The 9,513-nt window shown below is 39.6% G+C and overlaps 1 protein-coding gene across 1 annotated transcript; it reads right to left on the bottom strand.

Moving 5' to 3' along the window:
- Positions 1-460: 460 nt before the first annotated feature.
- LOC119745131 (lactadherin-like) lies at positions 461-7,481 on the bottom strand. Its single transcript, XM_038221354.1, has 5 exons — positions 7,440-7,481; positions 2,162-2,354; positions 1,821-1,955; positions 712-926; positions 461-598 (listed from the first exon to the last, which is right to left on the bottom strand). The coding sequence occupies exons 1-5, from the start codon at positions 7,479-7,481 to the stop codon at positions 461-463; spliced, it is 723 nt and encodes a 240-aa protein (XP_038077282.1).
- Positions 7,482-9,513: the final 2,032 nt, after the last annotated feature.

Genomic DNA, 9,513 nt, shown 5'->3' with positions numbered 1-9,513 from the left:
TGTCTTTTCATTTAAATTACATTTTTCGCGACTTTAATAAATTGTTTTGATGACTTTTTTGCCAGCTGCAGATGCGGCATCTCTGAACACTACTTTTGTTTTTCAATAACACAAATACCTTAGAAATTAGATATACAGCAATACTTCAAATATTATGAAGGCAATCACTGTAAAATAACCCGCACATTCTTTGTATCCTTTTTGCAATATATGTCAAATTGTTTTTTTTTTCATTAAAACTTGTGTTTACACACTGACAAACAATGTTGCCGTTATTACAGTTTAAATTCACAAATTTACACATTTTATCATGTAATAAAGATTCACAAGTTATATTTATCGAGTGCCAGTAGAAGCAAGTATAATTTTATACACAGACATAACAATCTCCTTTATTTTTAATGAAAGTGCTATAAACGTTTAATTCGCTTGGCTGATTCGTTCGCAAGTGGAAATTATTCTAAAAGCAACCAATCACTTCAAACCTCATGCAGCAGTGGTTGTTCCATTCAGTTGGATTAATGCGCAGGATTCTGGTGCGCAAGGCGAATGGCAAAGTAGAAGCTACCGGGGTGTTAGCGTCCTTGTTGCCGGGGAACTGTTAACATAATAAGAAGCGTATTCATGGTTAAGAGGATCGAATAGTTATATCAGTAGGTATAACAATAGTTGGCAAACGTCTGTATTTTGATGTGTTTTTAAAATTCCTACCTTCATTGGTGTACCTAATGCATCAGTCACGTGGTCCCAGGACTGACCGTCGTTGCTGTACGTTACTTGATACTTCGTCACCCTTTGGTAATAGTAGTACTCGCCACGCCCCTGCGAGATCAGACTAGTGACTGTGACTTTTCTATTGAAGTCAACCTGTATCCATGGACTAATATTGTCAGATGTGGCATCATTGCACCAGGCTGCGGCATATCCTGTTGAACAACATGAAAACGTTTGTGTTGAGAAAAGTGCCACAGCTAATTTAAAAGGGTGCCACCTTGCGGCGAGATCCAAAAGCGTGGCCGGATAAGGATGGTGAGTGCATCTGTTTCCCTTCTTATTACTGTTTATGATTGTCTAAGTTTAATTCCGATAATTAGATGATTGATTCATATAATGACAGATTATTCAGTTGTTAACTCGGGTTCAAATTCTTCAATCACAAAGTGTCGGAAATACACGCATCTAACAAACATCGATGTACCACCGTATATTAGTGAATGTACATGTGCATGTATTTAGGTTTTCGACATCCTGTTTCTCGCACTTGTTGAATTGTTTCATGTTTTCCTTGTTATCCTTCAGGCTTATGATGGACACTCCTCATACTGTGTTTAACAAGGGCCTACCACGGTGCTTACCACTGTAAATACCAGGGATTTTACAGCTGCAACAATGTACTGTGTACTTTCCCAGCCAACAAGAACTTGAGAAATAAATACACCGTTTTCTGCCCAGTCTCTCCACCGGTCATTTCCTTTCCTCCTTTGCCATTCCATAACAGTTTTCTAACCACGTTTAACGATAACATTTTATGCCAGGAAAGCTGACTCAAAGTTTTACCACTAACTATTTTGTTGAACACGATATCTGTGCAAATCCAAATGCGCGATTGGTAGCTTAGTTCCATGGCGAAGATCCGAGTGGTTTTGACTGCATCATTTGATTACACTATTTGACCCGGAAGAAATGACGTCTGCACTTTTCTTTCAGTGTGGAGGCCTATTTAGGCTCTCGATTGTAGTTGCTCCAGGAGTTAAATAAAAATCTCTTTCCATTTAAATGGTTGTACACAAATGCGATTACCTCAACCACAGAAAGCTTACCTTCAGTATTGAGTCTAGCCCTGACTGGGGCGTGAGAGCCGAGGTTTCCATAAAAAGACGAAGCTGTGATGCTTTCATCAGGGATGCATCCATCTTCCATCCCAAGAGGTCCTTCCAGAGAGCAAAAGGAGTCACCTGATGATAAAAATGCAAAGTTTTGCACAAATGAAAATAATCATATGAGTATTTTTGCCAAGACTACAAAACAGTCGTAGGCGCCAACAAGAGACAACATTTTATTACTAGCTTCGATATGTGCTTGAAAGGTTTATGAGAACTTCAAATAAAGTATTATACATTTCCCCCGCAGGTCTAGTTCTTGTATTAATCAATTGTCTCACCGCTTCTCCTGTGGTATGTCAAGTTCTCTTCGTTGATTGAAACGATTGATTCATCGCTCAGTTCACACTGTCTGGTGTCTCTGGTATAGCTGAAGTATCTGCAGTTTTCTTCATTAAGGCAGGCGGCCGCACATTTTATGTAAGAGGCGCGTTGGCTTGACCGAATCACTTGAAATTTGACGGTGCTTTTGTACTGTGAAACAGCCGTGAAATCCGAAGATATCACAGAAGGGAGATAACAGGCAGCTCCACATTGGACCACGCAGAAAAGAAATAGGGCAAGACGCCAAATAACATGGATATTCAATACCTGACAACTTGGACAATTCATGGCGACTGTGTGGTTTAACGGCAAAGTGCCTTGTGTATGCTGACACGAACTGTTAGTCTACGTTGTTATGGTTTGATTACACGATAACCCGCCGCAGCGATAACCCGCCGCCATGAGAGGACGCTATCACGACCAACAAAATATCACAAACGAACCCGTCTAGGCCAATTCATACTGGTTTTGTAATACGCGCGCACCTGTTTGACCTAATATATGCAGCATGCATTAAGAAAAATCATAGTAGTTTCTGCCAGTAATGTGAAAGATGCAGCAAGACGTTTGTGCAACTTCACTGGTCAGGTCGTTTGTTGTGTGAGGTATGTGTGGGATTGAAAATGAACAAGTGCCTGCAGAAATTGCGCCGTGCGCAATAGTTTCCCCTATTTTTCGGGGAAGATTTTTGGATTTGGCCTTGACGTTGTTTCGACAGGCTCGTGGATGATATGGATGCACACCTGTAAATAGGCCTAAACCCATCCGCCGAGCTCATGAATAAGTTATAAGTTATACCCTCAAAATTTTCTATATCAGAGAGTTCTGAGAGCCATAAAATTAGGGAATTGAAGAGATATAGCATTGAACCTCTGGCCCGGACTATGGGCTTCGAATTCGGAGCATTTAGGATGCAATTGGGTTCGAAAGTGGCACTATTTTGCCTTGTTATGGATAGATCGTTTTTCAAGATGGCTACTTTTCCGCTTTGGGAAAAATAGGCGTCGTCTTCTCTGGGTGAGAATTCCTCGAAAAGTCAATGGTCACCAAGAAAATGAAAGAAAATAAAAGATGACATGTTGATCATCTTTTTTCTGTGCGGCTTAAATACCTGTGAGAGTTCTGAGAATTTTAATAAGAATTTCGAAGTATGGGCATTTAGCACTAGTGTATGCAAATTTTAATGCAGGGGTGCATCCATATTGGTTGGTCCTGATAACGCCCTCTGGTGGCGGCGGCGGCTATCGCTGCGGTTGGTTATCAAACCATTACAACCTCTAACCCGTAGACTAACGAACTGTTGGTAAACTGTGTTCTGTGGCAACCGCACACAAATATATCTCCATGTATACACAAAGGGGATGAGGTCCTATCTTCAGTAGACCGTTCCATAGTCCCTACCCAGTGCAAAACCACGTGCGCCTATCTAATGCCGACCATGCATGTTAACGCCGCGCGTAGCATAGGCGCGTTCACACAAACTTCCCTGCTAACTCTTCAAAATACATTTCAAAATAGTATAAAATATTATAGCTGGTTGAAATCAAAAGCAGCAAACAATATGTTAAACAGACTTAGAAAACGAGGTGTTTTTTTTAGCTATCATGTAGTAATAGACCGAACTGTATTACCGACTGAATAAACCAATTAACAAACAAACGTACTAACTCAATACCATGACCAATCAATACTGTAGAATTTTAATTGGTTACCATTGGCGAATCAGGAATACATGTATAGTGCTCAAGCCGGCCGTAATAAGGGGCTGAGAAGTTTGAGATCATTCACATAACGTAATGCTTTAAAGATAATTCCTAAATACCTAAGACAGTTAACCCGTTCCTATTGGTCGAGAGCCCGTCAAGAGGCCGGTCTTAAACGGATGACAAAGACGTGGCTGGCTGGTCTTAAAAAACTTTACCTGTGTCACCAACAATGGACTCCTATGAAATCCAGTGCCTATTAACATTGTATTGGTTGAATTGAACGTTCACAACCCTCACGTAGGCATGCGTAATACTACCAGGCAAACCTTTGCCAGTTTTATGCCAAATAACCGAATACAAACCTTTAAAAAAAGGTTCCTTTCAAAGCAAGTTTCAGTAGGATAACTGAATCAAAAGTGAACTGAGGCTAAAGGTACAGTCATTGTGTTCGTTTGAAGCAACAAAAGTGCTCAAAATATAAAGAAGAGTGCTTAACAAATAACCTGATGAAGTTTCAGCTCAGTGAATGCTGTATATTCCGAGAAAAACAATATTCTAGGATCTCGATTTCAAATCAAAAGTTCCTGAGTAATGTTTTGAATTGGGCCTGAATTGAGCGTCCGAGACACGTTCTCACTGAGCCGATTGAGATGTCGCGCACTGAACCGACGAATTATAGCAACCGCGTGCGAATGTGCGTCGTGTCAATAGGGCTCGCTCAATGACAGCCATTTCTGTAGGAGAACTGCAACTGCGTATTTTACGCATTAAGCACGCATTGCGCAGTGTGAAAAATGTTCCAAACACGCGCGATTGTTTCTCTAAATGTGTTTGAAATACGACGCAGCCGATGCGCGTTAAGCCCGGTTCATACTTCATGCGAAAGCGAATGCGAAGCGAATTGGACGTCATAAAACATTCGTTGCAAAATTCGCCTGAGTTGAAATATGTTCAACTTTTACGAATTCGCAGCGCGAATACTTGCCACGACGTCACAAATTCGCGTTCGCTTTCGCTTTCGCGCAGAGTATGAACCGGGCTTTATGCAATTTGACGCCGCTCAAAATGCCGATGCACGTGGATGGTCTGTAGGAAATGACGTCATTTGAATGAGACCTATACCTGCGTGCGCTTCGCAGAATACAAAAAGAAACTACTAAAGGAAATTTCCATTAGTGCGTCTTTAGACGCATCGTTGGAAAGGCCTTCTTATATTTTATTTAAAAACAAATCGCTCAGTTGACGGATGGTGATAAAGCATGATGCATGTCCACGTATATAAACCATGAACGCATGCAACATTAAACAAAGGTGATCCTTTTTCCTCGTTTTATCGTGTTCACATGTATTTTGTACAATGTTCTTAACTTTTACCTGTTGCTTTTTAATGAACCCTTTTAATTGCAATATTGGCTTTCTAGCATCTCTATCATAATGTATTTCTCATCTCGCTTAGACATGTAGGATTTTCATTAATTGATTTTTTCTTTTGATATGCAGAACAGAGCTTGAAAAGTGATCAATTTGGTTATTTTGTGGTTGCTGCTTTCTGGCAGAATCTAGTGAGAAAAGTTCCAATGTAGTTTCGAATTAAATCATATGAACCGGTTTCGAATTCCTTTGCATATGATTTTTTTTTAAATTGGAATGAACAATATTTGACATTTAATAGTTAAAAGTGCATTCGCATGATTTTAGATTTAAAATCGAACGATCTATTTAGTTACTTTAATGTTGATATAAACAAGCATAAAAATGTACGCGAAAATGCGTCATCAATCAATTAAACTGACCGGGAAATATCTATATACTTAGGGGCCATTCAGAATTTTCAATCTTTTAAAATTTCGACTTTTTTCCAAATTATTTTGACCCACCCACCCACCCCTAATTTCGATTAATAAAAAACTGAACATGTACATGTACATGCACTTGCATGCACATATACTTGAACATGAACATGTATACCCATGTATATGTGTGTCTAGTTCAGTGACGGCGTGAAGTTGTCGGTCTTCCTCTTTTGCACTGGTGACCTTCAGTTTTCTTGTGTTTTGCCAGCTGATATGCTGTTGGGAATGACAGGTTGCAGTTTTGGAAGCCACAAAGGTGACCGTGGTTTTGTCGTTTTCTGGATGAGGTGGATGACATGTGACATACGAGGTTGTGCCTGTCACGTGAGGTAGCTGAGAAAAACATTCGCTCGTACCCCCCCCCCCCTCCCCCGCCCTGTTTGCAGGGCGGGGGTACGAGCGAAAGAAAAACATCAGGTTTGGGCAGACATCACATCACAGGCTGCGGTCCTCGTAGTCTTGGAGTCCAGTGGTTGAATAGTCCAGTTTTTATAGCGATTGGTAATCGACGCCCGCGGCGTGTTATAGAGCCGATCTAGTACACCTGGTACCCTGCTGCCTTTGCACGGCCTAACCGCTACAAACGCCCGGCGTCCGAGTCTACTGAAAAACCACCTCCCTCTCATGCCACAGTGGGTCTATATACACGTACATTTCGTCGTGTGCCCGCAGAAGGGCATGTGTGCATATGCCCTTATGCAATAGCGCATAATGACCAAAATGTTCCCAGCAAAAGGGCACATGCAGAAAACTGCCTCCATTTTGATGAAATTTAAACATTTTCGTCAGAAATTAATACAAGTTGTTCCAAAACTTATGATTCATACGTGTGACAAATGTCAAATTCGTACGATTTATATTACGTGTGGGAGAACATTGGATGCATAATGCGCGCGAGGGAACAATGGAACCTTTCAATGCAATTTTCTTGAAAATGATTTTTGCGTCATAACGCTCTTATGCCCTTCTGCCGGGCACCCGACGGTTTGTACATGACGTACATGTACAGTACATACAGGGGACGAAGTTGGAAAAGAAACACGCATCGCGATATCGGAACGCTTGCGCGTAGTTCAGGCAAGTCAAAAGATCTATCTTTCTTTTCTTTTTTTCTTTTTCCATGGAAAGTGAATTTCGATTTTCAATTATTTAGCTTGACCCACCCACCCACAATTTGGAAAAAAGATCGAAATTTTAAAACATTGAAAATTCTGAATGGCCCCTTAACACAGAAATACTTGACCCAGAAATACCTAACACAAAAGACACACCATTAGTCAATTCGTTACAGGAATCGTGACACTCTTTTTTTTTGTAAAATAAGGATTCTGTATTATTTTCAAGGAAGAACATCGTATTGCCGAATAAAGCATCTGCTTGTGCTTTTGGCTTCTTAAATAATTATTAATCTTAGTATGTGGCCATAAATAACCTTTGAATATACCAAAAAATGAGTGTATACAAATCGAAAAGATTCAGATCCAGCTCACTCTTTTTGGTGGTTATCTTATTCTAAAATGTACGTCAATCATTAGTTTCGTATTTTTCAGTGGGAAAAATAAAGAATCAAAATAGAGTCTTGACGTTTGGTGCAAGTTATATCGATCTGTTCATTACTTTACACGCGAAGGCCACTCCTTGGTTTGTATACTGTGTATTGTGCATCATCTGCATACCTGCTTTGCGTAAGCGTACCTGTTTCCTGTCACTTTGTTCATCGAGACGATACTAGAAGGAAGTTAATGACAAGACTGAGCAGGTACAGCAAGACAGCGAGGGAAGACTGGGAAGTATAATACAGGGTAAGATATGCCCTCAGTTTTAATTCATATGTTGGCTTGATTAATGTTGGTGAGGTGCGGTTTAATCGCTATGAAGGGGTGAATAGTGAAATGTGAGATGTCTCTGTGCCAGTGTTTTTTTTATGATACAAATCATTCAACATGTTGTATACAAATTAGTTTATCTCCATGACCAGAATTATTATTGTAATTGTGACGCAAGTAAATTGAGAGGCTCTAAAGTAAATTTAGGATTTGTAAATTAATACATTGGAAAATTCTGTATTTCCGTTTGCCCTTTAATTTGTGTTCGACTTTACGCACCAGGATCAAAGAAGGAATGGCGACGTAAACCAACAAAAATTGTGTTTTTTGGGCTTTATGTTTCGTTTAAGGGTGTCTCAGGAAAATGCAGTTTACTTTGGAAATATTGTATAATGATAATCATCGGTGATTTTGTAATGACATTAAGCGGAGTGCACTTTTCATTGACTTGTCATGCTGTGGCTCTTGGCCGAGTTTATCCGATATTACTTTCCCCATCAAATCTCTATTCGGTTCAGAAACCGGTAATAATTACCTTTTTCGTAGGCCTGTAATGTCCAGCGTGCATTGCTATGCAGCCATGCAACCATGCGATTGAGGCGCGTGACAGGGCTCAAGCAACACGTGAATCTTGGATATATTACTACGAAGCATATGAAAGAGCAGTAATAAATCTAGAAACAAAGCAACTGTTGCTATGGTAACTGTATTACAATCTGCAAGGCAGCAGCAGAAAGGCTTGCATAATTTAGCACACATCATATAATCAATGCAAGCATAGACCAAAATATGTGAGGCAATTCTGGAGGGCTTGTTTTTAGTCCAGTGGGCATACAGATAAACGGTCGGAAAATCCGACCATGCTTTATCATGTCTGTCCTACAGCAAAGATAATACTCTTTGTGAGAGTTAAAGACCTTAAGCAACGGCTGTATGTTGTAAACTTTGCTTAATAACTTAATTGATAAAGTGTCTTTCGTCTGGGTAAGGGGTTGTCAAAAAGCAACAAAATATTCATGCCATATTTCCTTGACTAAAACAGATTATGAGGAAGGAAAGCAATTAATTTTAATCCCAATTTGGAATGCTGCACTCAACAACAAAAGTGGCCACACCTTCCGCAGGTTTGGTAATCTCTCACACGGAAGTCTGTGCCTAGACTAGTCAGGGTTTGGTACAAAGATGTTCACAGAATTAAACTTGAATCGGCGTAACTTGCACGCGCTATTATTGTTGTCATTTATTGATAAAAAAAGACAAAGTTTGTGAGGTCTTTGCATGAATTATATTCCCCGGAAAAATAAGGTTTAAAGAAGCCGCCAATTCTTAATTAAAAACATATTTTTTTTATGTCAAATCAAGTTGGCGTCGCCCAAGACATACTTTTTATATTTGCTCTCTCCTTCAACAGAAAGGGCATTTGGTGTTTGTTTGTTTGTTTGTTTGTTTGTTTTTTTTTTTTAAAGAGGATCAGTTATTTATTGTGCTTCACCATTTACACCGGGCTTCACCATAAGCTGCTGAGTTAAAACTTCTATTTGGCAACTCTTTTAAAAGCATTAAGGAACATTTACAATTACCCAAAATCTTCTTAAATTATCATCCAAAAGTTTACTTGAATTAAAAAACGTATTGGTACAAAGCAAGACGAAAGTAAAACAATTACGATCAGTTGTTCAGAATTTTTGACAACCATTAAAGTTGGTGTATATGTACTTTGTGGGTGTTGCACCTTGAAAACATTTTTTTTTTCAAATTGAATTGATAATGTTGACGTCGCACGAAAAAGATCAGCCCACGACAAGTAATCAATTAAGTAATTCCATCTTTCGAATTAAGAACGGGACGCTCATAATTCGTTGTTGACAGTGTGCGCAATTTCTGAACTGCAGCACGCAATTTAAAACCACTTTTTAAACCTGCC

The sequence above is a fragment of the Patiria miniata genome, unplaced genomic scaffold (assembly GCF_015706575.1).
Source record: "Patiria miniata isolate m_02_andy unplaced genomic scaffold, ASM1570657v1 HiC_scaffold_7, whole genome shotgun sequence".
Taxonomy (NCBI): domain Eukaryota; kingdom Metazoa; phylum Echinodermata; class Asteroidea; order Valvatida; family Asterinidae; genus Patiria; species Patiria miniata.
The sequence above is the reverse complement of the archived record's forward strand: the minus strand, read 5'-3'. Positions and strand labels throughout refer to the sequence as shown.

Coding starts and splice junctions, on each gene's coding strand:
- LOC119745131 (XM_038221354.1), bottom strand. CDS start 7,481: ATGAACAAAGTGACAGGAAACAGGTACGCTTACGCAAAGCAG. Junction 2,355..7,439: donor GGTACGCTTACGCAAAGCAG/GTATGCAGATGA, acceptor GCTGTTTCACAG/TACAAAAGCACCGTCAAATT. Junction 927..1,820: donor GGCTAGACTCAATACTGAAG/GTAAGCTTTCTG, acceptor GTTGTTCAACAG/GATATGCCGCAGCCTGGTGC.